The sequence below is a fragment of the Musca vetustissima genome, unplaced genomic scaffold (assembly GCF_032173495.1).
Source record: "Musca vetustissima isolate MV318-11 ecotype Yass unplaced genomic scaffold, APGP_CSIRO_Mvet_v1 utg95416, whole genome shotgun sequence".
In the NCBI taxonomy this organism is placed as follows: domain Eukaryota; kingdom Metazoa; phylum Arthropoda; class Insecta; order Diptera; family Muscidae; genus Musca; species Musca vetustissima.
Genome location: NW_026883584.1, coordinates 13,816 through 41,307, shown reverse-complemented (window position 1 = coordinate 41,307; position 27,492 = coordinate 13,816). Strand labels below are relative to the sequence as shown.

General features: G+C 34.9%; 1 protein-coding gene across 1 annotated transcript; it reads right to left on the bottom strand.

Annotated features, from left to right (window-relative positions):
• Positions 1-21,129: 21,129 nt before the first annotated feature.
• On the bottom strand, positions 21,130-21,652 carry LOC133330487 (uncharacterized; the record flags this gene model as incomplete). Its single annotated transcript, XM_061538924.1, has 1 exon — positions 21,130-21,652. A coding segment is annotated over one exon (523 nt), but the record flags the coding sequence as incomplete, so codon positions are not given.
• Positions 21,653-27,492: the final 5,840 nt, after the last annotated feature.

Genomic DNA, 27,492 nt, shown 5'->3' with positions numbered 1-27,492 from the left:
ACCTAATTCAGTACTCTGTGCCAAATTTCATGAAAATCGAAAGATATAGAGGGACTTTGGTGCCCCATTTACCTTAAATCGGACGAAAATATATATTGGAGCTATATCTGAATCTGAACCGATTTTTCCCAATTTCAATAGGGTTCGTCCTTGGGCCAAATAAGTGAATTGTGCCAAATTTCATCCAAATCGGATTATAAATGCGACCTGTACTTTGTTTACAATTTAACATATGCAGACGGACGGACATGCATAAATCGACTCAGAAAGTGATTCTATGCATATTCTCAAAAGGAACCATGTGTCTATCTCGTTTCCTTTTGCCTGTTACAAACATATGCACAAAGACATAATACCCTGTACCACAGTGTGGTGAAGGGTATAAAAACAAATAAAAATAATGTAAAGGACTATACGTTGGGCGCCACTTCCTCTCAAATGCACATTTTTTGCTAATTTTAATTCGAAAAAAATAGCTTTATGAATAACTAATTTCAGTATGATATTCAGTGATTTTCAGTGGAATTTTAAGTGGCGCCCAACGTAGAAAAATATAATAGGCAGTTGTTGGTTTTTCTATGATAAAAATATAAAATTGTTCTTCTACTCCTGCTCTATTTCAACACAGCCCAATTAGCCTAATTTATATTAATCAGTATTTCAAAAAATTCCAAAACAACATTTCATTAACACTTCAGGCATATCCTTTCTAAATACACATATTAAAATATTCACCTGCTACCCCAAAACCCTACCCCCTACAAGGAAAATACATTTTCAACCAAGTGTTAAAATTTTTTATTAACACCAAAGATAAAAATCTACTGTCACCGAAACCGATATCTGTTACAATTTTGGGTAGAAAAAAATTACTTAATTAGCTCTAAACACCACCCTAAATCTAAAACCTGGGTATTTGGGGAGGAAAAAATTCCCAAAAATTTACATATTTCCCACGATAAGTTTTGTCCACTGCTTTTGGATTGATTGATCATTTTCAAAAAAAATAAGAAACTAACGACCAAAAGGACTCTTTGATTGAGGACCCTCAATGACAATCTAATGAAGTTATCTCGACCTCTGATTGTCTGACAGTTTATTAGAATTATTTTATGAGAGCAGTGCCGATATGAATCTCATTTGTTTCTTATTTATGGGCAAAAGAAATTATGACAGAGAGGGGGGTTGTTAAAAATCCTTAGCCTTAGTGGCGACCACCACAACTGCAACTGACCACAAGAACAAATATTTTATTTTCTTCTTCGGCTAAGTTTAAGATTTTAAAACAAAAGAAAATTCTTTTGAAGAAAATTTTAAAATTTTCGTAGAAAAAAAATTGTTGTAATGATTTTTCCTATTCACATTTTTGACAGTATCATCATTAATTTTCATATTTATGAGGTGATCGAAGACTGGTCAATTGGTATGCAAAGATTTCCACAAGACTCTGAATTTGTTTGGGGGTTGATTTTCCCAACTCACCTTTAAGTTTGATGTGTGGTATTGTTCGTTTTAAAATTTGTTTCTTTTAAAATTAATGAGATTTTATGCACGTTTTCTAGATCACCTCCCTTGTCTTTGTTTTTACCAATTATGTCCTTGTGTAGGATACATGCAAATTCTATTTTTTATGCCTTGTTAGTGACCACAGAAAAAAGAAAAAAAACTGAGCCAATTGTCCCATAATTCTTTATGAAATTGCTTCATTTGCATGGGTGCGTCGCGTTTTCTTGTGGACATTTTTTTACATCAATTTACCTTCAATTTACAAAAGGCCAGATTTGACAGTCATTGATGATCGGCTTTAAAAAACATAAAAAGACAAAATCCTTGGGCCATAAAAAATGTAACAAGACCATTTTGTCTTTTCACAATGGCCTTTTGTTTTACCAATTTCATTCATTAGGCCTCAGACTGGAAAAGACAAGATTGTACATTTGTGGTACGTGTCAAATTTGACACTTTCTTATCAAAAAAGTGGGACACTTTTTTAAAGAAATTTAAATTTTTTTGAAAAGGAAAGGTAATTTCGAATTAAAAAAAAATTGCACAGCTGTTGCAAAATATGCAGATTATCCTATAAAAGAAAATTGTCTTTAATCCTGTGAATGTCAATATCATAGAAAGAAAAAGAAAAAAATAATATAAAAATTTACCCAACATTGGGCGCCACTCTTAACCATCTCAAGTATTAAACTTCAGAAACCAGTTCGATATACAATTATTAACATTATGTCCAAGACACCTGCATTGATTTGGTGTATGTGTGAGTGTGTTTTTTTTTTAAATTTTGAAAAATATATAGAAAGTGGCGCCCAACGTATCAACATTTTATTTTTTTCAAAATTCAAAAAAAAAACCAGTAAGGAAAGTAGTAAAGTCGGACGGGGCCGACTATATGATACCCTTCACCACTATGGGTATATTAAACAGGACTATTAACATGAAATTGGTTGAAATAAAATATGTGATATTTATCTAAATGTGAATCTTCCTAGATCTATTCATAAAGTATGTAAATCGACTTCAAACAAATATAAACATTTCATCCGTTGGGCTATGTCTGTACTTCTAGAAAACGCAAATACGTAATTCTATGCTCAATTTTGTAAGTTGTGCAAAAATGTATGTCAATCTGACTACATGAGGAGTTTGATGCCCAATTTACTTGAAATCTGGCGAAAATATATATGGAAGCTCTATCCAAATATTAAGCGATTTCAAACAAACATGTCACAGGTTAGGTTATAGTAATTTCAGAACGTTTTGTTCCTATCAAGCTATTGGTTCCTTGGTGCGTCAATTACTTAAAATCAATCTATAATAAAATAGAGCTATATCTATATCTGGACCGATTTTCACGAAACAAGGCAGACATCACTCTAGGCTCAATTCAGTACGTTATGCCAAATTTCGTGCAAATCGAAAGATATATTGCGACTTTGGGGCACCATTTACATGAAATCGGGCGAAACTATATATGGGAGCTATATAGAAATCTAGACCGATTTTCTCGAAACTTGGCAGACATCTCTCTAGGCTCATTTCAGTACGTTATGCCAAATTTCGTGCAAATCGAAGGATATATAGGGACTTTGGTCCACCATTTACATGAAATCGGACGAAACTATATATGGGAGCTATATCTAAATCTGGACCGATTTTCTCGAAACTTGGCAGACATCTCTCTAGGCTCATTTCAGTACGTTATGCCAAATTTCGTGCAAATCGAAGGATATATAGGGACTTTGGTCCACCATTTACATGAAATCGGACGAAACTATATATGGGAGCTATATAGAAATCTGGACCGATTTTCTCGAAACTTGGCAGACATCACTCTAGGCTTAATTCATTACGTTATGCCAAATTTCGTGCAAATCGAAAGATATATTGGGACTTTGGGGCACCATTTACATGAAATCGGACGAAACTATATATGGGAGCTATATAGAATTCTGGACCGATTTTCTCAAAACTTGGCAGACATCTCTCTAGGCTCATTTCAGTACGTTATGCCAAATTTCGTGCAAATCGAAGGATATATAGGGACTTTGGTGCACCATATACATGAAATCGGACGAAACTATATATGGGAGCTATATCTAAATCTGAACCGATTTTCTCGAAACTTGGCACACATCATTCTCGACCTAATTCAGTACTCTATGCAAAATTTCGTGCAAATCGAAGGATATAGAAGGACTTTGGTGCCCCATTTACCTTAAATCGGACGAACCTATATATGGGAGCTATATCTAAATCTGAACCGATTTTCTCGAAACTTGGCATACATCGTTCTGCACCTAATTCAGTACTCTATGCCAAATTTCATGCAAATTGAAAGATATAAAGGGACTTTGGTGCCCCATTTACCTTAAATCGGACGAAAATATATATGGGAGCTATATCTAAATCTGAACCGATTTTTATGAAATTTTACACACATCATTCTAGACCTAATTCATTACGCTGTGCCAAATTTCGTGCAAATCGAATGATATATAGGGACCGTTTACATTAAATCGGACGAAAATATATATGGGAGCTATATCTAAATCTGAACCGATTTTTCCCAATTTCAATAGGGTTCGTCCTTGGGCCAAATAAGTGACTTGTGCCAAATTTCATCCAAATCGGATCATAAATGCGACCTGTACTTTGTTTACAATTTAACATCTACAGACGGACGGACAGACGGACAGACGGACGGACGGACGGACGGACATGCATAAATCGACTCAGAAAGTGATTCTATGCATATTCTCAAAAGGAACCATGTGTCTATCTCGTTTCCTTTTGCCTGTTACAAACATATTCACAAAGACATAATACCCTGTACCACAGTGTGGTGAAGGGTATAAAAAAAATGGAAAACAATTATTAAAAATTTACACCAACAAAATGACTCACCATATACAGGATTTTTTTTTTAATTTATAAAATATTAACTTCGAAAAGCGTATCGAAAATCTCTTCTATTTTAAAAAGTTCACAAAATTGTGTGTTGTAAGCGTGTACTTTTTGGAGAACATAGAAAGAAACGTTGGGCGCCACTCTTAATCAAGGATAACATTTCGGAAAATCAGTTTAATATAAGAGTATTCAAATTATGGCTTTTTATACCCTTCACCACACTGTGGTACAGGGTATTATGTCTTTGTGCATATGTTTGTTTCCTTTTAAGAATATGCATAGAATCACTTTCTAAGTCGATTTACGCATGTCCGTCTGTCCGTCCGTCCAAGTATTTTTGTGAACAAAGTGAACATGTATGATCCGATTTGAATGAAATTTGGCACAGTTCACTTATTTGGCCCAAGGACGAAACCTATTGAAATTGGAGAAAATCGGTTCAGATTTAGATATAGCTCCTATATATAGTTTCGTCCGATTTTATGTAAATGATGCACCAAACTCTCAATATTGGTCCGATTGGGACAAGATTTAACACAGTGCACTGAATCACGTCCATACTTATGTGTGGGAAGTTCAAATAAAATCGGATCAGATTTAGATATAGCTCCAATATATAGTTTTGTGCGATTTTATGTGAATGATGCCCCCAAACTCCCTATATTTGCCCGATTGGGACAAACTTTTGCACAAATGACCTACTTAGGTCCAGATTGATGTCTGCGAAATTTTGTTACAATCGGCTCAGATTTAGATATAACTCCCATATAAGTTTCGTCCGATTTTTTGTGAATGATCCACCAAACTACCAATAATTGTCCGATTGGGATAACATTTTGCACGGACCTCATTCAGTAGGTCCAGATTAATGTTTTGTTAAAATCGGTTCAGATTTTGATATAGCTCCCATATATAGCTTCTTCCGATTTTTTTAATTGATCCACCAAACTTCCAATATTTTCCGATTGGGACAAAATTTTGCACATAGTACTGAATTAGGTCCAGACTGATGTCTGCGAAGTTTTGTTAAAATCGATTCAGATTTAGATATAGCTCCCATATATATTTTCCTTCGACTTTTTTGTAAATGATACACCAAACTCCCAATATTTGTCCGATTGAAGAACATTTTGCATAGTGAATGCAATTGAGGAAAAAATGGTGCGTTGCAAGGTTTGTTGAAATCGATTCAGATTTTGATATAGGTCTTATATATATTTTCGTTCGATTTTATGTAAATGGTGCACCGAAGGGCCTATGTTAGTTCGATTTACACTAAATTTGGCAGAGGGTATTAAATTGAATATAGAGTGATAACCAAAAACAAATAGTGTAGGCAACGGTTGCTCAATTAGGTCCATGTGTTTGTATATAGCACTCATATATAATTTTACTCGATTTCATACAAATGGTACATCAACGTATCCAAGTCTGACCGTTTGACATGCAATTTTCCATTGATTTCAGAATGGTATGTGTATGGCGTTTTTTCAATTGGTTCAAATATCTATGTAGATAGCACACTAAATTTCGCCCGATTCCATCTCAATGGTCCTCCAATGATTCTATATGTGTTCTATCTACAGGATATTGACATCTCTTCTATGTACCCAAAGTTTACAATTTTTTTATCATTTTTTCTTAACAAATAAATTCAAACCCAGGAACACATGTTCTGAAATTCGCAATGAGTTTGTAACACTTTACACAAAAGAAAAGCTCTCAATAAGAAGAATTCTTCCAACAGGCCTCAAGACGTCGATTTTATAAAAAATATATTTTCCAAGGACCAGCAGCCTTTAAGGCGTGTATTTAGCATAATTTTTTATATAACATTCAAGACATTTCCAAGGACTGTTTTGTCAAACAATCCTCAAGGCCTAAACTTAAAAAAATATATATTTTTTGCTTTGATCAAAATGTTTTTAAAAATAAGTTTCGAAGAGGCTGGATTTTCCCAAAAATAATTAGCTACAAAATTTTGGTTGTTTTTAATCCAAATATGTGTTTACCAAAAATTCCTGCATTTTCAATTAAATTTTCTTACATTTACCTATAAGAAGCAGCTGTTTTACATCTTGGCAAATTTCTTATAGAAAAAAATATCTGCATAATCATAATTCCTTTCGCTTAAATAGCCATGACAAATTCCTTAAGAAAATTTCCCGAAAAACATAATAGAAAAATACTTTTGGAAATTTTTTCACAAAATGCAAAATATTGAATTTTGTACCCAAAAAAAAAATATTACCAATTATTTTACAAGAGATTAGCAATGCTCCGGACACATGCATACGTTTCCTGTCAAATAAATATTTTGATAAGCATGCAATTTTGTTGCAATCATATTTCAGCTTTTGTTATTGCAACCGGCAGAATGGCTAAGGCCATAAACAGGCAGTGGCCAGGCACTCCGTTTAGCACACAAATTATTACTGAGAGAGAAAGAGAGAGAGGGAGAGGGAGAGTGAGCAAGCGTATGATAATTTTCATAACTGACCAAATGTCAATTGTTGTTTTGTTGTTTTTGGACAGCTGTCCAACAATACCATCCACATTGTCTACTACCTCTCAGCCATCCAGTCATACATCCATCCATCTATTGTTGGTCATCATCTTGTTGGCCGCTGATTCGTTGTTGTTGCTGTTATTGCCCTATGTTGCAACATCAGCTAACAAAATATTATTTTTGTTCTTATCGGCATTGGTATTGTATTTTTTGGAAATGGCCAAGATTATGACGTGTGCCATTAAAGAAAACAACAACAAAATACCACACAAACACACAAAAATCATGACATTATATTGGAAAATAATTGAGATTGAATATGGATTAGGATTCGTTTTATCTTTGCATATATCTTGCAATTATACTGTTCCGGGAAATATTTAAATATAAACAAGATCATTTAGACTATTGTCCTTGTTTGTAAACACGATATGAGTTTCCTGGATATCCTGCTGGGTTTCGGAAACTTCCAAACTATAATTTTAGATACTTCTTATAAATCCATAATTTTAGATACTTTTTTATTTTAAAATAAATTCACTTTTTATATCATTCTTTATGACATTATTTGATTTTGTACCAATTTATCCAACTGTCGTTCATTTTATGAGGGTGGAGTTATAGGAAAAATTTTTGCTTATCAAATTTTACTATAATCATCTGAAGAACAGAAATCGGTATATATATATATATAGACAAAAGTAATATCTGCGAAAGATAATAAGAAGTTATTATTTGATTTTTCCTGGAATTATAATAGACTTTTCAAAAACGTGTCAATCTGTGCAATTAATCTTCATTTTAGGGCCATAGTATCAAAGAAAAAAATATTCCTTATCAAATTACACTACACGTTTCTGAATAGAATAAATCGGTATATCTCGAATAAATCTTTTAAAAATCGATATACATAAAAAAATGATTGTACTCGATTGTCACACATGTTATATAATTTTTATAAGGTATTTTGAATGTATGGCAAATTGTCCCACTGTACTTCATTTTAGTGGCATAATGCTACTACAAGTATCTTAACAACATAAATCGGAATATATAATATTTAACCATAAAATATCTCTAAAAAATTTGGATATAATTTATAATTAATTTTTCGATTTTTTTTTTTAGAATTTTTTTTTTTTTAGAATGCACGCAATTGACCCACTGTGCAACATTTTAGGGAGTGTGACCAAAGAAAAGAATATTCTCCGTCAAATTTCACTATAGGTCTCCCATTTGAGTATATAAATATAAAATTATTTTTATACCCTTCGCCACACTGTGGTACAGGGCATTATGTCTTTGTGCATATGTTTGTAACAGGCAAAAATAATCGAGGTAGACCCATGGTTCCTTTTGAGAATATGCATAGAATCACTTTCTGAGTCGATTTATGCATGTCTGTCCGTCCATGCATTTTTGTTAACAAAGCACAGGTCGCACTTATGATCCGATTTGGATGAAATTTGGCACAGGTTACTTAATTGGCCCAAGGACGAACCCTATTGAAATTGAAGAAAATCGATCCACGTTTAGGCATAGCTCCCATATAAGGGTACGCCCCAATTTTCGGTATTTTGTGGTTCCTTAGCGAGTTTTTTGACTGAATTCGCTGAAATTTGGTACTTTGAGTTCTTATTGGGTAGCAAATCTCTCCACTAAAAGTTATAAATATGGGTCCATATTTTCGGATAGCTCCCATATCAGGGTACCTCCAATTTTCGGTATTTTGGGGTTCTTGGGCTCGTTTTATAACCGAATTCTCTGAAATTTTTTACATTATAAATATAGGTCCAGTTTTTCTGGTAGTCCCCATATAACGGTACTCCCAAATTTTTGGTATTTTGGGGGTTCTGATCGTATTTTTCGACCGAATTGACTGTAATTTAGTACGTCGAGTTCATATTAGGTAGCAAATCTCTCCACTATAAATAATAAGTATAGGTCAATTTTTTTCGGGTAGCCCCCATGTAAGGGTACCCCCCAATATTCGGTATTTTGGGGTTCTTGAACCCGTTTTTCAACCAAATTCTTTGTAATTTGTTTTTTTGTTGTAGTCGTATATGGTAACAAACCTCCCTCCCAAAAAAATTAATATTCGCCCCCCTTTTTGGGGTAGTCCCCTTAAAACACCCTTTTTATACCCTTCACCACACTGTGGTACAGGGTATTATGTCTTTATGTACCACTGTACTTCATTTTACAGGCCTTTAGCCAAAAAGAAGGAGACTGGACATACAAAATTTGTAAATTCTATATATATATCTATGAAAAGCGGTACACATTTCAGAAAAAAATACATAAAACATTTTGGTATTCATGTGATCCGTTTCTAATTTTTACCTATTTGAACCACTATACTTCATTTTAGAGGCATGTTTCTAAAGGAAAAAATATTCTCCGAAGAAAAGAAATTGGTACAGATGCTATAAATCTATGAAAAATCGCTACACACTTTGGAAAATAAATATAGAATTTTTATACCCTTCACCACACTGTGGTACAGGGTATTATGTCTTTGTGCATATGTTTGTAACAGACAAAAATAATCGAGATAGACCCATGGTTCCTTTTGAGAATATGCATAGAATCACTTTCTGAGTCGATTTATGCATGTCCGTCCTTCTGTTGGTGCAAAGTGCAGGTCGCATTTATGATCCAAATTGGATGAAATTTCGCACAGCTCATTTGTTTGACCCAAGGACGAACCCTATTTTTTGGGAAAAATCGGTTCAGATTTAGATATAGCTCCCATATATATTATCGTCCGATTTAAGGTAAATGGTGCACCAAAGTCCCTATATATCTTTCGATTTGCACGAAATTTGGCACAGCGTAGTGAATAAGGTCTAGAATGATGTGTGCAAAGTTTCGTGAAAATCGGTTCAGATTTAGATATAGCTCCCATATATAGCTTTTCCCGATTTTAGGTAAATAGTCCACTAAAGTCCCTGGAAATCTTTTGATTTGCACGAAATTTGGCACAGCGTAATGAATAAGGTCTAGAATGATGTCTGCCAAGTTTCGTGAAAATCTTTTCAGATTTTGATATAGCTCCCATATATATCTTCGTCCGATCTAAGGTAAATTGTGTACCAAAGTCCCTATATATCTTTCGATTTGCACGAAATTTGGCACAGTGTACTAAATTAAGTCTAGAATGATGTGTGCAAAGTTTCGTGACAATCTGTTCAGATTTAGATATAGCTCCCATATATATTTTCATCCGATTTTAGGTAATTGGTGCACCAAAGACCCTATATGTCTTTCGATTTACATACAAAGTTTCGTGAAAATCGGTTCAGATTTAGATAGAGCTCCCATATATTTTCACCCGATTTTAGGTAATTGGTGCACCAAAGTATCTGAAAATCATTCGATTTACACGAAATTTGTCATAGCGTACTGAATTAAGTCTAGAATGACGTGTACTAAGTTTCGTGAAAATCCATTCAGATTTAGATATAGGTCCCATATGTATTTTCGTCCGATTTTATGTAATTGGTGCACCAAAGTCCCTAATATATTTCGATTTGCACGAATTTTGGTATATGGTACTGAAATAAGTCTAGAATGATGATGCTAAGCTTCGTGAAAAGATCCATAGCTAGGCCGATTGACACAACGTACTGAAGTAATATGAATTAGTCTCTGGTATGTTTCCCTAAAATCAGTTCAGATATAGATACATAACAAACACGAGTCGTCTGTTAGGATACATATGTAGAATATACCCGAAGTGGTGATGGGTATCATATAGTCCAGCCAGTCCGACTTTACTTCTTTCCTTACTGGTTTATTGATATATTTTAGAATTCATGTGAAATTATTCTAATTTTTGGCCATTTGAACCACTATACTTGATTTTAGGGGCTTACTGTCAACGGGAAAAATATTCTACATCAAATTTCACCATAAGTTTCCTAACAAGAGAAATTGCTATGTGCGATATATATTTGTGAAATATCGGTGCATATTTTGGGAAATAAATATAAATTTTTTTTGCGAACTATTTGGAATTTCTGCCTTTTTTGAACCACTGTACTTCATTGTAGAGACATGTTACCAATGAACAAAATATTCTCCATCAAATATCACTAGAAGTCGGGGAACAAAATGATTTGGATAGTATAGTCTATATCCATGAAAAATCGGTAGATATTTTGAAAAATAAATATTAAAGCCTTTAATGATATTTCATAGAATTTAAATGGATTGTTTTCTATATATGCCCATTGGAGCCACTGTACTCCATTTTAGGTGCATGGTGGTAATGGTAGATTTGTTCTTCATAAAATTCTACTATGAGTCTCTTAACAAATCAAATCGGTATATGCCACCACCAAGAAACCCATGGTACGATCAGGAGTATCGTAATGCTACTGATATGAAAAACGCAGCGTATAGGGCAACGCTGCAGACAGTAGCAACACGTAACGTGATGGAGAATTATCGGGAGAAAAGGAGAGAGGAGAAACGTGTTTTCAGAAAAAAGAAGAAAGAACAAGAAAAACGTGATCGTGAACAAATCGAGATGTACAGGAGTCAGAATGAAGTCCGGAAATTTTACCAACGAGTAAAACACCAAACCGAAGGCTTTGGTGCAGGCACATCCTCCTGTAGAGATGAAGAAGGAAACCTGGTGACAGATACAGACAGCGTGCTGAGGATCTGGAAGGAGCATTTTGAAAAGCTTCTGGTATCAAATAGTGGCGTTGAAGAAGATACCCCAGAACCAATAAGAGATTATGGTATAGAGTGTATACCGCCTAGCCAATATGAGGTCATAAAAGCAATTAATCGGCTCAAGAACAACAAAGCAGCAGGAGCCGATGGGTTACCAGCCGAACTATTCAAGACTGGTGGCCAGATGCTGGTCAGGAGCATGCACCAGCTGATTACTACAATTTGGCTAAATGAATGCATGCCCAATGATTGGAACCTCAGCATTCTGTGTCCCGTGCACAAAAAAGGAGACAAGACTATATGTGCCAACTATAGAGGAATAAGTCTCCTTCCCATCGCATATAAAGTGCTATCCAGTGTGCTGTGTGAACGATACCAATACGGCTTCAGACCTGGCAAATCCACCATTGATCAGATCTCCACTCTGCGCCAAATCCTGGAAAAGACCCACGAAAAACACATCGACACATACCACCTATTTGTCGACTATAAAGCCGCATTCGACAGCCCTATCCGTTCAGAGGTGTTTAAAGGCATGTCTGCGTTGGGCATTCCTGCTAAATTAATACGGCTATGCAGGATAACTTTAAGTGGCACAAGGTCAGCAGTTAAAGTAGGAAAGGACCTATCGGAGCCCTTCAATACCGAACGAGGATTCAGACAAGGTGACAGTTTGTCGTGTGATCTTTTTAACATCTTACTGGAAAAGCTCATACGAGACGCAAAGGTGAAGAGAAATGACACTCTGTACACCAAATAACACATGTTACTCGCCTACACCGATGACATCGATATAATGGGTCGAACATTGCGAACGATAACAGCCACCTGTGAACAAACGGCGAGAAGACCAAGCTGATGGTATCAACGCGCAAGACGTCCAGTAGACTCGGACCAACTGTGGAACTTGAGAACTACAGCTTCGAGGTAGTTAAAGACTTTATATACCTTGGTACCGCCATAAATAAAACGAATGACATCAGTTTTGAAATTCGGAGAAGGATTGTGATGGCCAACAGATGCTACTATGGTCTATGTAAGCAGTTTAGAAACAAGGCCTCCTCCCGCCAGACCAAACTCACACTTTACAAGACGCTGATACTACCTGTGCTATTATATGGATCAGAAGCATGGGTACTTGCGCAAACAGATGAGGCAGCTCTTGGGGTGTTTGAAAGAAAAATTCTCCGAAAGATCTACGGATAGATTTGCGTCGACGGTGAATATCGGCGTCGAATGAACCACGAGCTTTACAAAGAATTTCTTTATAAATTCAAAAGGTGATAAAATGTGGGTGTGACTAATTTTGACGAATAAAATTTCCTAAAAAATATTTTCAATTAATTTAAAAAAAGAAAATATTTAAGACATATACAAATAATGAAAGACCCGCTCAAAGATTTCGTACTCCATGCAAAATATTTTTTATAGTTATCCCACATAATTGCATTATCACGTGAATGCTCATTTTTTGCCACGAAACATGAACTCATAAAATGTTAGACAACATTTTTTATGACTTCCTTACAAAAAACTACCGTAAAAATGCTAATGAACCATGATGAACAGAACACAAAATCCGCATATCGATCGATCATTGAAAAACAAATCCAGCCAGGATACACAAAAAATAATAATAATTAACACCATTATCCGAATACTCTCCAGGAATGACAATGCAAATCTATGCATAATGGACCAGGTGGATATGTTTTTGCACAAGTACAACAAATCCCTAAAAGGAGATGAATAATAAAAAAAATCATAAAAAATAGAAAAAGTGATGAAGCAAGTAACACACGCACACATACACAAAATTGCAGTGGTGTGAATGTGAGTGCTGGTGTTTAGGGGTGGTAATGCATTTCTAATGGATCTACAAAGGGTGTGTGCGTGTCAAAACATGGTCAAGTTTAATGGCATTTGTTGTTTTTTCTCTTTTGAAATAAAACAACATTTGGAAACTCATAAAAATTGTTTAAGAATTCAATGAATAGCTAACACCTCATAAAAAAGTAAATCCTAAAGCCATGACAATGAGGAACAAAAAAAAAAAAATAACGATGTGGTGTTTTCTAATCGCATTTTTATGACATCAGCGATTTAATATTTTTATTTTCTAATATGACTTGAGGAATTCCCTTTTCGTCCTGCGAAATGTATTATCAAAATATTTCTGATTTTTTTTATGATGTGTTGTGGCTAAATTTTCAAAGCTAATGGGATAAAGGTGGCATCTTAAGACGGTCCTAAGGCGATCCGAATGGGATTGGAAGGGGGTATTTTTTAAAAGATACAGAAAACAAATTTTTTCAAAATTTTCAAAAGAAAGCCATCGATCCTTTTTTCTATAGAGACAATTTTTTAAATTAAAAAATTCGACACCAAATATTTGGCATGTTTTTATGAACAGAATTTTTTTTCCTATAAAAAAATCGAATAGATATTGAATTTTTTCTTAGCCAATCCCTTTAGAATAACAACGCCATTTCACGACATTGGCGATTTTATTTAATATCCATATTCCCATAATTGATTTCAACGAAAAACCGCAAATGGTTTTTCAGTACTTGAACTGAACTCATTTCAGTTATCGTTATTTTTCCGCCAACCACTTCCAATGATTAATGATACCATTGGAAAATTGATGGCATTTGTGAGACTATATTATCCTGCGAAAAAATCATCACTAACATAATTACCATCACCTTTTCCAAAAAAATGCTCCCAATAAGGACGTACAGCTATCATCAGTAACCGAGATTGAATCATTAAAATTATTAATGATGTTTAGTTCAAAGAAGAGACTGAAGGATTCACATACCCAACCCCCCTCTGCAAAAATGCAACAATTTGTGGTTAGATTTCATACGCAACATTACAACACTAGGAGAGCAATGACTGACAATTTTTAATAAAAAAAAAATATCAAATATTGGCATTCAAATAATGCTTTAAAAAAATCCACACCTATTGTGGCTTCATGAAAAAATATTTTAAAAAAATCCACACCTATTGTGGCTTCATGAAAAAAATATTTTTAAAACAGTAAGGTACGTAGTAAAGTCGAACTGGGCCGACTATATGATACCCTTCACAACTTTGGGTATATTCTACATATGTATCCTAACAGACGTCGCGTTTTTGTTATATATCTATATCTGAACCGATTTCAGGAAAACTTGCCGGAGACTAATTCAAATTACTTCAGTACGATGTATCAATCGGCCTAGCTATGGATCTTTTCACGAAGCTTAGCAACAACATACTAGACTTAAGTCAGTACCCCATATCAAAATTAATGTCAATGAAAGATTTCCAGGGATTTTGGTGCACCATTTACCTAAAATCGGATGAAAATATATATGGGATCTATATTTAAATCTGAACCGATTGTCATGAAACATAGCACACATCATTATAGACACAATTCAGTATGCTATGCCAAATTTCGTGCAAATCGAATGATATATAGGGTCTTTGGTGCCCCATTTACCTTAAATCAGACGAAAATATATATGGGAGCTATATCTAAATCTGAACCGATTTTCACGAAACTTTGCACACATCATTCTGGACCTTATTCAGTACTATATGCCAAATTTCGTGCAAATCGAAAGATATATAGGGTCTTTGATGCACCAATTACCTTAGATCGGATGAAAATATATACGGGAGCTATATTTAAATCTTAACCGATTTTCACGAAACTTAGCATGCATCATTCTGGACATAATTCAGTACCCCATGCCAAATTTCGTGCAAATCAAAAGATATATAGGGCCTTTGGTGCCCCATTTACCTTAAATCGGACGAAACTACATATGGGAGCTGTATCTAAATGTGAGCCGATTTTAACGAAACTTAACATACATCATTCAAGCCCTTATTCATTGCGCTGTGCCAAATTTCGTGCAAATCGAAAGATATATAGGGCCGTTGGTGTCCCATTTATCTTAAATCAGACGAAAATATATATGGGAGCTTTATCTAAATCTGAACCGATTTTCACGAAACTTGGCGCACATCACTCCAGGCGCAACTCAGTACGCTATGTCAAATTTTATGCGGATTGAACGATATGTAGGGACTTTAGTGCACCATTTACATAAAATCGGACGAAACTAAATACGGGAGCTATATCTAAATCTGATCCGATTTTCTTCAGTTTTCAATAGGGTTCGTCCTTTGGCCAAATAAGTGACTTGGGCCAAATTTCATCCAAATCAGATCATAAATGCGATTTGTACTTTTTTACAATTTAACACCAACAGACGGGCGGACGGATATCCATAAATCGACTCAGAAAGTGACTCTATGCACATTCTCAAAAGGAACCATGTCTCTATCTCATTTCCTTTTGCCTGTTACAAACATATGCACAAAGACATAATACCCTGTACCACAGTGTGGTGATGGGTATAAAAATCCAGTCCTATTATTGGTCTCTGAAAAAATATTTTTAGAAAATACATGCCTATTGTTGGTCTATTTAAAATATTTAAAGAAATTGTCTAATTGTCTGTAAAAATATATTTAAAACCAGTGAGCGGAGCAGTATAGTCGGACGAGACCGACCTACGATACCCTACACCAGGGACGTACGCATGGGGGGCGGCCCGGGCCCCCACCCCCCGAAACGATTTTTTTTCGCAGTAAATTTATGTTTGCAACAGCGAAATTTTTCATTTTGCACTACCGGGCCCCTCCGAAATGAAATCCTGTGTACGTTGCTGCCCTACACAACTACCGCGGAACTCTAACTTTCTGCAGATCTGTACCCAAAACAATAGGGGTCTTCATTGACCGGAACCCATCCTACATGCAAAATTTCTTGAAGATTGGTCCATAACTGTGGCCTATATCGTGTTTACAAATTAAAATGGACAGGCAGACGGACGGACACACATGTCTAGATCGGTATACTTAAAGATGGGTCTAGGACCAATATTTCGCGGCGTTACAAACTCTTGGGGCTGCACAAAGCTATAATACCCTGACAACATAGTTGTGGGGGGTATACAAATCCACGCCTACTTTGGACCCTGAAAAAAATTTTTTTTTTTTTTTTTTGAAAATATCCGACCATGAAAATGTTTTTGGAAATTAATTATTTATTTTTAATACCTCCACCCTAATATCTGAAAGAGTTTTAGCAGAAACGTCTTAAACAGATGACACCCAAAACCCGACAAAAGTATCTGAACAATGAATAAATTAAACGCCAATAAAAAATGACAAAACCCACAAACGGGGAAAAATACCTCTTTATCCGCTTTACAGATCTTAAGGAAACTCAAGTGGGCATAAAGTTTTCCATTGTTCGACATAAAGACTTTTCTGCGTATGGTCACGGTAGAGGGCCAAGGAAAGTAATAAAAAACCATGTATTTAAAAAAAATCGAAAAAACAAATATGGAAATTCCATGGAACAGCTAAAGGGTGGTTTTTAGTTCTTGGCCCACAGAACAAATGTCCACCCGAAAGACCGTCATGTTTGTGCACTTGAATTGTTAACGGAATGTGTGTGTCCAGCCATAGGGGTTGCTGTTGCTGTTGTTACAATGAAATGCAAAAAAAAAAAAGACTGAAATTACTTTTAATTAACTCCCTCTATTCATTGGATGCAAATGCATAATTACATATTCTTGTCGCGTGCCATGGTTAGGACAACAATAACCAAAAAATGCAAATTATTAAAGTGTGCTGGGTGCTGTGGAGGGTTTTTTATTATAGCCACTGGACAGAATGAGTGACCAGCATATTTGCCTAACTTCTTGGAAAAGGTGTCATATTGCACGAGATAAAACAAATGCCCTTACGAACGACGTTAGTCAAGGGAGAATATTCAACGACCACAAAATTTGTCAATTATATGGTTTTTTCAAAATTAGAGCAATTGTTTCGTTTTTTTTTTTTTGCTCTGGAGGTTGATGGGCGGGCGTATAATTTTGCACATTAGTTTATTAGTACTTCTAATTCACAAAAATCGCTGGGCGTTACAAAAAACATAATTAGAGCCTGCATTTCAAGTGGAGGTCCTCTAGTGGTCAATTAGTATAGAGGTGGGTTTGAAAAGGCTTTGATTTTTATTAGATATACAAATAAATTTTTTACTTACCATAGGAATTGGAAAATTTTGTCGACTAGAGATTTTTATCGAAATTTTTTTTAAAGCGAACAAAGTTTTTTTAATATGGGCCCTTATAAAAAAATGTTTTCATTCCTAACCCAAACAAGTTTCCCACACCGAAGTGTTAACTCGAGAAGAAAACATGTGTTGTTCCGCATCCTCTCTTGTTATTGCGTGGTCGGGTGGTAATGGTTTTCAAGGAGAGCACTACATTTCTTGTGAACCATCTTTTGGTGGTGTAGGTGCTGACATGCCTACTTCATCGTCATTATAAAAAAATGTATTTTTTATATGTTTGTTGTTTTTGTTGCCATGGTAAATTTGCATTTTTATTACTTTTCACCGAACTCAAGACATATGGTCTAGAAAAAAATTCTTAAAAAAATAACAAACTCTATTTCTTATAAGAGGGTGGGGGGTTAAGGGTTGGCCAAAAGCGTGTCATACTTAAGGCCCTTAACTCCCTCCCTCTTGTTGGAGTATTCTACTTATTTTTCTTGTTAAACATGACCATTTGGTTACGCTTGCATGGATTTAGTGGTAGACAAAAAATTTACATAACTACATTTTTTATTGGAATTGTTTCAATTTTTATGGGCTACCGTATGTTCAAAATTTTCAACGCTTTAGATAAGGATGTATAAAAAATATACATTTTTTTTTTAAAAATATGTTTTCAAAGAGTTACCATGGGCATGGATTTTTTAAAAATATTTTTTCATAGACCTACAACAGGCGTGGATTTTTATACCCTACACACACAACTATGTTGTCAGGGTATGCTAGCGTTGTAAAGCCCCAAGAGTTTGTAACGCCGCGAAATATTGGTCCTAGACCCGTTTTTGCCGATCGTCATATCTAGACATGTGTGTCCGTCCGTCCGTCTGTCCATTATAATTTGTAAACACGATACAGGCCACAGTTATGGACCAATCTTTATCTAGGATGGGTTCTGGCCAATGAAGACCCCTATTGTTTTCGGTAAATATCGGTTAATATTTAGAGGATGAAATGGACCAAAAACTTTATTTTTGTCGGTTTTTCTGGTCGCTCCAGAGGTTGAAATTATGCCCCAAACATCGCGAGAAGGTAATCGGGCCAAAGAATAAGCATGCCTGTTTTGATAAAAATCGGTCAATATTTAGTGGGGCAAATGGACCCTGACTTTTGTGTGAAAAAAGATAATATTTAGTAACCCATTACCACACTAAAGGGTGGAAATATGTCACTGATCGCTTTGAAATTTTCCATGAGGATCAAGGATAATGCCTAAAAATTTTGTGTGGTGATCAGATAATAATATTGGGATGGAATGGACCGAAAACTTATTTTTTTTTTTTTTTTGTTTTTTTTTTATAACCTTCACCACACTGTGGTACAGGGTATTATGTCTTTGTGCATATGTTTGAAACAGGCAAAAGGAAACGAGATGGACACATGGTTCCTTTTGAGAATATGCATAGAATCACTTTCTAAGTCGATTTATGCCTGTCCGTCCGTCCGTCTGCCCGTCTGTCTGTCTGTCTGTCTGTGCATGTTAAATTGTAAACAAAGTACAGGTCGCATTTATGATCCGAAATGGATAAATTTGGCATAGGTCACTTATTCGGCCCTATTGAAATTGGGAAAAATCGGTTCAGATTTAGATATAGCTCCCATATATATATTTAACCGATTTAATTTAAACGGTCCCTATATATCTTTCGATTTGCACGGAATTTGGTACAGCCCAATCATTTAGGTCTAGAATTATGTCTGCCAAGTTTCATGAAAATCGGTTCAGATTTAGATATAGCTCCCATATATAGTTTCGTCCGATTTCATGTAAATGGTGCCCCAAAGTCCCAATATATCTTTCGATTTGCACGAAATTTGGCATAACGTACTGAATTAAGCCTATAGTGATGTGTGCCAAGTTTCGAGAAAATCGGTCCAGATTTAGATATAGCTCCCATATATAGTTTCGTCCGATTTCATGTAAATGGTGCCCAAAGTCCCTATATATCTTTCGATTTGCACGAAATTTGGCATAACGTACTGAATTAAGCCTAGAGTGATTTCTGCCAAGTTTCGAGAAAATCGGTCCAGATTTAGATATAGCTCCCATATATAGTATCATCCGATTTTATGTTAATGGTACACCAAAGTCCCTATATATCTTTCGATTTGTACGAAATTTGGCATAACGTACTGAATTGAGCCTAGAGTGATGTCTGTCAAGTTTCGAGAAAATCGGTTCAGATTTAGATATAGCTCCCATATATAGTTTTGTCCGATTTTATGTTAATGGGGCACCAAAGTCCCTATATATATCTTTCGATTTGCACGAAATTTGGCATAACGTACTAAATTGAGCCTATAGTAATGTCGGTCAAGTTTCGTGAAAATCGGTCAAGATTTAGATATAGCTCCCATATATATTTTCGTCCGATTTAATGTAAATTTAGTCCAAAATGATGTGTGCCAAGTTTCGTGAAAATTGGTTGAGATTTATATATAGCTCCCTTTTATTATTGATTGATTTTAAGTAATTGACGCACTAAAACAAAACGTACTGGAATTAGTATAACCTTACCTGTGACAAGTTTCGTTGAAATCGCTTCATATTTGGATATAGCATTCATATATATTTTCGCCCGATTTTAAGTAAGTTGAGCATCAAACTCCGCATGTTAGTCAGATTAACATCAAATTTTGAACAACGTCCAAAATTATGCATTACGTAGTTGAGTTTCACATTTAGATAAATATCATATATTTCATTTCATTCAATTTCATGTTAGTAGTCCTGTTTAATATACCCATAGTGGTGAAGGGTATCATATAGTCGGCCCCGTCCGACTTTACTACTTTCCTTACTGGTTTGTAAACACGATACATGTCACAGTTATGGACCAATCTTCATGTAGAATGGGTTCGGGCCAATGAAGACCCCTATTGTTTTTGCTAAAGATCGGTTAATATTTAGCGGATTAACCGATCTTTAGCCGATCGCTGCAGAGGCCGCATTTATGGCCCAAACATATCGAATTTTTACATGGAGAAAAATATTGGTCCAAAAAATAAGCATGCCTGTTTTGATAAAGATCGGTCAATATGTAGCGGCTCAAATGGACCCTGACTTTTGTGTGAAAAATTACAAAATTTTTATTCTGGGGCGTATATACTTGCTCCTGGAGGACATATACCCGAGAAGTTGTTAGAAGGAGTTGCTGACCTTCAAATGGATACCAATTATATGGCTGTATGTACTCTGATGTGGGAGTTACACGTAATTAGGTAAAGATAGTCACCTTTTTTAAAAAAAAAAATCCACGCCTCTCATGGGCCCTCAAAAATATATTTTTTTAATCCATTATTTAATTATTTAGTTTCAAATATTTACCTGAATAAGCCCGATTGCCCGCCAATTCTGCCGGTGGCAGGACCTGAATAATTGTCGAATCCGCCTCCAAATAGGGTTTCATCAGATGCTGATAGGCCAAAGGATATGAAGGTGGTGGCAGGACATCAACTTGCCTATCAGGATTCAAACGAGACTGCACCTCACCATCATCGTGCAGGGCAGATATGTCCCCATGATATGGCGTTCGGCCTTCAATAAATTCTCCCACTCTCGAAGAGGGTGATAATTTTTCACTGGACCTTGGTAAATACTCCACAGGATTCTTCATAGCCTGACGATATTTCAGAGAACCACCATCCGCCGGCTTCAGACCCGAATTGCTGGGAGAATATTTCTTTTTATTTGATGATTTTAATGAGGAGTGCGGAGTACGTCTTGAACCAGATTTTCCTAAGATATCGAAAATACTCAAATTATCCGTAGCGCTGGCCGGTATCAGCAGGAACATGAAATTATCCCAATCGGCACGAATATTATATTGACCCTCTTGACGTTGATCATATTATTACTATTACTCCATTACAGGACAGAAATGTTGCGCCGAACGCTTTGAAATTGAATTGAAATTGTACACGAAGTTCCGATTATGGTCAAGGACGACGCCTATAGTTTTCGGTGAAGTTGAGATTTCCATCAGGGGGTACAATGAACCCAAAAATTTTATTTTGTCAGATTTTCTAGTCGCTCTAGAGGCAATTATTATATGCAGAACATCACATATTTTACACGACTAAATACGTAGAACAGCTGTTTAGGTGATAATCGGTCTATATTCCGCGGGTCCAATCAACCAAAACCTAAAGCGACCATATTTTTTTTATTTTACGGCGTAAACATTCAATTCAAGAAAAAAAAATTGGAAAACTTGCCAGGGTTAGAAAGTGGAGTTGTTGATCCATAATCGGTAAAAGGGGTGCAAATATCACGAAATATTGCCCAGGCTCAGAATATAGAACCGCAGAAAGTTTGCTTTTCGTGGTAATTGTGTAGGGTGACATATGGTCGGCCCCGTCCGACTATGCTGCTCCGCTCACTTGTTTAAAAATATTTTTTTCATAGACCCATAACAGGCGTTGACTTTTCAAAAAATATTTTTTCATAGACCCACAACAGACGTGAACTTTTCAAAAAATATTTTTTTATGAAGCCACAATAGGTGTGGATTTATTTTGTTCAATACTGTCTCAATCAGTTGATCATAAAAAGTACAAGATTTTCGGTGGATGGATACCATCAAATTTTCTGACAAATTTCGCTCCCAAATTTTATGATCACTCAAATTGATACAATTCGTCAAAGGCGAAGAAAGGCCAAATGATTTATAGCACTTGAATTGAAGAGATTACAAGCAAATAAAATCGAAATAAAATTGAATTTTTAATTATTGGTTCGATTTTATGGCCCTAACTTTGGAGTATCAATTCCTGCTGGAAATCTTTAAAAAAATCTTTAACTTTGATTTTATGGCAAATATCACCAAAGGAACAACTGTTATTTTTTGGGCTGATTACAAATAATAAAACCTCCCCAAAAAGGTGTTTTATTCTACAAGGAGAAAGTCCTGCCCGGTTGGAGGTGCTGAAGGCACGACTTAGTTTACGGAACCACCCCTAAAACAATGAGAAAACCTCTGCATCCTCACTGATAAAGTAAAACGAATTCAGATCCTTTTTTGTGTCGCAATTTTTAATTAGTTGCACTTAATCACAGAATGGCAGGACAACTGACTGGACATTTGCACAAAAATTTGCATCCTGTTCGCCACAGACAAATAGATATCCAAACAAAAAGTAGCCATACTTTCAGTACTAAGTGAAAGTAAAAAGATTTGTCTACTAGCCACTGACGCCTGTCTTCTTGAGAAATTATTTATGGATTTCCGATTTTTTCTTTGTCGGGGGAAAATAAGGCAAAATTTTGCATAGCAGCAACAACCCTCCCTCCAATTTGAAGCACACAAGATATTTGCATACACCGGACATTCCTACCTTTCATTGGCCACTTTCCCTAACCTACCCTAGTCTCGTTGGCAAATAAATCAATGGCCCACGGAACGAATTGGCTTGTTGCGATTTTTTGTTTATTTTTTTTTTTTAAGCAGAGAATTTTAGTATGTTTATGTGTTTAATTTCTTATTTTTTAAGGACGAACAAAAAATCACATTTGACCCCATGATGACCAAGTCGTAAATATTGCCGTAATGTGCCCATAGAAGTATTGATCTTTGGTCAGATTTTTGTTTGATTAGGTGACGATCTTCTTCTTTATTTATTTATTTAAATAATGTCATTTAGTTGTGAAATTTATGGGTCATGTGTGGTCAGTTACTTTGTAAGAGGTCATAAAAGGCAAAATCGGATAATTAAAAAAAACTAGAGAAATATTTCCGGCTTGAAAAAAAAAATATTAAACAAAAATCCACGCCTATGGTAGGCCTTTGAAAAAAATATTTAAAAAAATCCACGCCTATGGTAGGCCCTTGAAAAAAATATTTAAAAAAAAATCCACGCCTATGGTAGGCCCTTGAAAAAAATATTTAAAAAAATCCACGCCTATGGTAGGACATTTGAAAAAAATATTTAATAAAATCCACGCCTATGGTAGGCCCTTAAAAAAAATATTTAAATAAAATCCACGCCTATGGTAGGCCCTTGAAAAAAATATTTCATAAAATCCACGCCTATGGTAGGCCCTTGAAAAAAAAAATATTAAAAAAATCCACGCCTATGGTAGGCCCTTGAAAAAAATATTTAAAAAAATCCACGCCTACGGTAGGCCCTTGAAAAAAATATTTAAAAAAATCCACGCCTACGGTAGGCCCTTGAAAAAAATATTTAAAAAAAAATCCACGCCTTGCATTGACCCTTGAAAGAAAATTTAAAAAAATCCACGCCTATGGTAGGCCCTTGAAAAAAATATTTTAAAAAAATCCACGCCTATGGTAGGCCCTTGGAAAAAAAACATTTAAAAAAAATTCACGCCTATGGTAGACCCTTGAAAAAAATATTTAAAAAAAATCCACGCCTATGGTAGGCCCTTGAAAAAAATATTTTAAAAAAATCCACGCCTATGTTAGGCCTTCGAAAAAAATATTTAAAAAAAATCCACGCCTATGTTAGGCCTTCGAAAAAAATATTTAAAAAAAATCCACGCCTATGGTAGGCCCTTGAAAAAAATATTTAAAAAAAATCCACGCCTATGGTAGGCCCTTGAGAAAAATATTAAAAAAAATCCACGCCTATGGTAGGCCCTTGAAAAAAATATTAAAAAAAAAATCCACGCCTATGGTAGGCCCTTGAAAAAAATATTTAATAAAATCCACGCCTATGGTAGGCCCTTAAAAAAAATATTAAAAAAAAATCCACGCCTATGGTAGGCCCTTGAAAAAAAATATTTAAAAAAAATCCACGACTATGGTAGGCCCTTGAAAAAAATATTTTAAAAAAATCCACGCCATAGAAAAAAATATTAAAAAAAATCCACGCCTATGGTAGGCCCTTGAAAAAAATATTAAAAAAAAATCCACGACTATGGTAGGCCCTTGAAAAAAATATTTAAAAAAAATCCACGCCTATGGTAGGTCCTTGAAAAAAAATGTTTACAAAAAAATCCACGCCTATGGTAGGCCCTTGAAAAAAATATTTAAAAAAAATCCACGCCTATGGTAGGCCCTTGAAAAAAATATTTAAAAAAAATCCACACCTATGGTAGGCCCTTGAAAAAAATATTTAAAAAAAATCCACGACTATGGTAGGCCCTTGAAAAAAATATTTAAAAAAAATCCACGCCTATGGTAGGCCCTTAAAAAAATATTTAAAAAATCCACCCCTATGGCAGGCCCTTGAAAAAAAATATTTAAAAAAAATCCACGCCAATGGTAGGCCCTTGAAAAAAATATTTTAAAAAAATCCACGCCTATGGTAGGCCCTTGAAAAAAATATTAAAAAAATCCACGCCTATGGTAGGCCCTTGAAAAAAATATTAAAAAAATCCACGCCTATGGAAGGACATTTGAAAAAAATATTTAAAAAAAAAATCCACGCCTATGGTAGGCCCTTTGAAAAAAATATTTAAAAAAAATCCACGCCTATGGTAGGCCCTTGAAAAAAATATTTTAAAAAAATCCACGCCTATGGTAGGCCCTTGAAAAAAATATTAAAAAAATACACGCCTATAGTAGGACCTTGAAAAAAATATTTAAAAAATCCACGCCTATGGTAGGCCCTTGAAAAAAATATTTAAAAAAAATCCACGCCTATGGTAGGCCCTTAAAAAAATATTTAAAATAATACACGCCTATGGAAGGCCCTTAAAAATATTTAAAAAATCCACGCCTATGGAAGGCCCTTGAAAAAAATATTTTAAAAAAATCCACGCCTATGGTAGGCCCTTGAAAAAAATGTTTAAAAAAAATCCACGCCTGTATACATATAATTTGTTGTTCCACGAAAATTATTCCCACGATTTAAGTCTCCTTTCTATTGAATACAAATCAAACCGCAAAATATTTGTTCGATTTTTTTAATAATCCGATTTATGATTTTATGACCTTTCCCAGAGTGACCGGCCGACCACACATGGCCCATAAATGTCACAACTAAATAACATTATTTAAATAAATAAAAAAAGAAAATCTCCACCTAATCTTAGAAAAAAAAAAACTGACCAAAGATCAATACTTCTGTGGGCACATTATGGCAATATTTACGACTTGGTCATTATGGGGTCAAACGATTTTTTTTGTTCTACTTTTAAAAAAATAAAGAAATTAAACACATAAAAATATTCAAAATCTCGGTTTAAAAAAAATCGGTAAAAAATCTCAACAAGGCAATTCGTTCCGAGGGTTATTGATTTATTTGCCAATGAGAGGAGGGTAGTTTAGGGAAAGTACCCAATAAAAGGTAGGTATGTCCAGTGTATGCAAATATCTTGTGGGTCCTCTGGAGGGGGTTGATATTGTTGCTATGCAAATTTGCCTTATATTTCCCCCCAAATGAGAACAAATCTGAAATCCATAAATAATTTCTTAAGAAGACAGGCGTCAGCGGTTAGAAGACAAATCTGCTTACTTTCACTTGGTAGTGAAAGTATGGGTACTTCTTTGTTTGGATATTTATTTGACTGTGGCGAACAGGATGCAAATTTTTGTGCAAATGTCCAGTTAGTCGTATGTCCTGCCATTCTGTGATTGAGTGCAACTAATTAAAAATTGTAACACAAAAACGGATATAAATTGGTTTTACTTTATCAATAAGGCAGGCGAATTTTATTGTTTGTTTTAGGGGTGGTTCCCAAAACGTAGTATTGCCTTCAGCACTTCCAACCGGGCAGGATTTTCTCCTTGCAGAATAAAACACCTTTTTGGGGAGGTTTTATTATTTGTAATCAGCCCAAAAATAACAGTTGTTCCCTTTGGCGATATTTGCCACAAAATCGCAGATAAAGATTTTTGAACATTCTCAGGAGGTTCACATAGGGATGCTCCAATGTTTGGGTCATAAAATCCAACCAATAATTGGAAATTAAATTTTATTTCGATTTTATTTTTCTGTTAGCTCTTCAATTCAAGTGCTGTAAATCATTTGACGGACTTATGTCTGAGTGATCATAAAATTCGGAGGTGATATTTGTCAGAAAATTTGATGCTAGCCTTTGAGAATCTTGTATTTTTATGAGCAAATGATTGATACAGTTTTGAGGGAATTAAACAGCCCATAAATGGCTATAAATTTTATTGGTTGTAATCAAATAATTCAGAATATAAAAACATTCCAACACAGGCAAAAGAGTCCTTCAGAATCCTTCAGCCTTGAGGGCTTCTTAAAAATATTTTTTTTATAAACCCACGCCTTGTGGGCTACTTAAAAATATTTTTTTTATAAACCCACGCCTTGAGGGCTACTTAAAAATATTTTTTTTTATAAACCCACGCCTTGAGGGCTACTTAAAAATATTTTTTTATAAACCCACGCCTTGAGGGCTACTTAAAAATATTTTTTGTTATAAACCCACGCCTTGAGGGCTTCTTAAAAATAGTTTTTATAAACCCACGCTTTGAGGGCTACTTAAAAATATTTTTTTATAAACCCACGCCTTGAGGGCTACTTAAAAAATATTTTTAAAAATCCACGCCTTGATGGCTACTTAAAAAATACCTTTAAAAAATACACGATTATTGTGGCTTCATGGAAAAATATTTTTAAAAAATATTTGGTCTATGAAAAAATGTTTTTTATAAATTGCAAGCCTATTGTGGGTACATAAAAATATTATAAACATATATGGGCTGTTGAATTTCTACAAAACTGTATCCAATCATTTGATCATAAAAATACAATA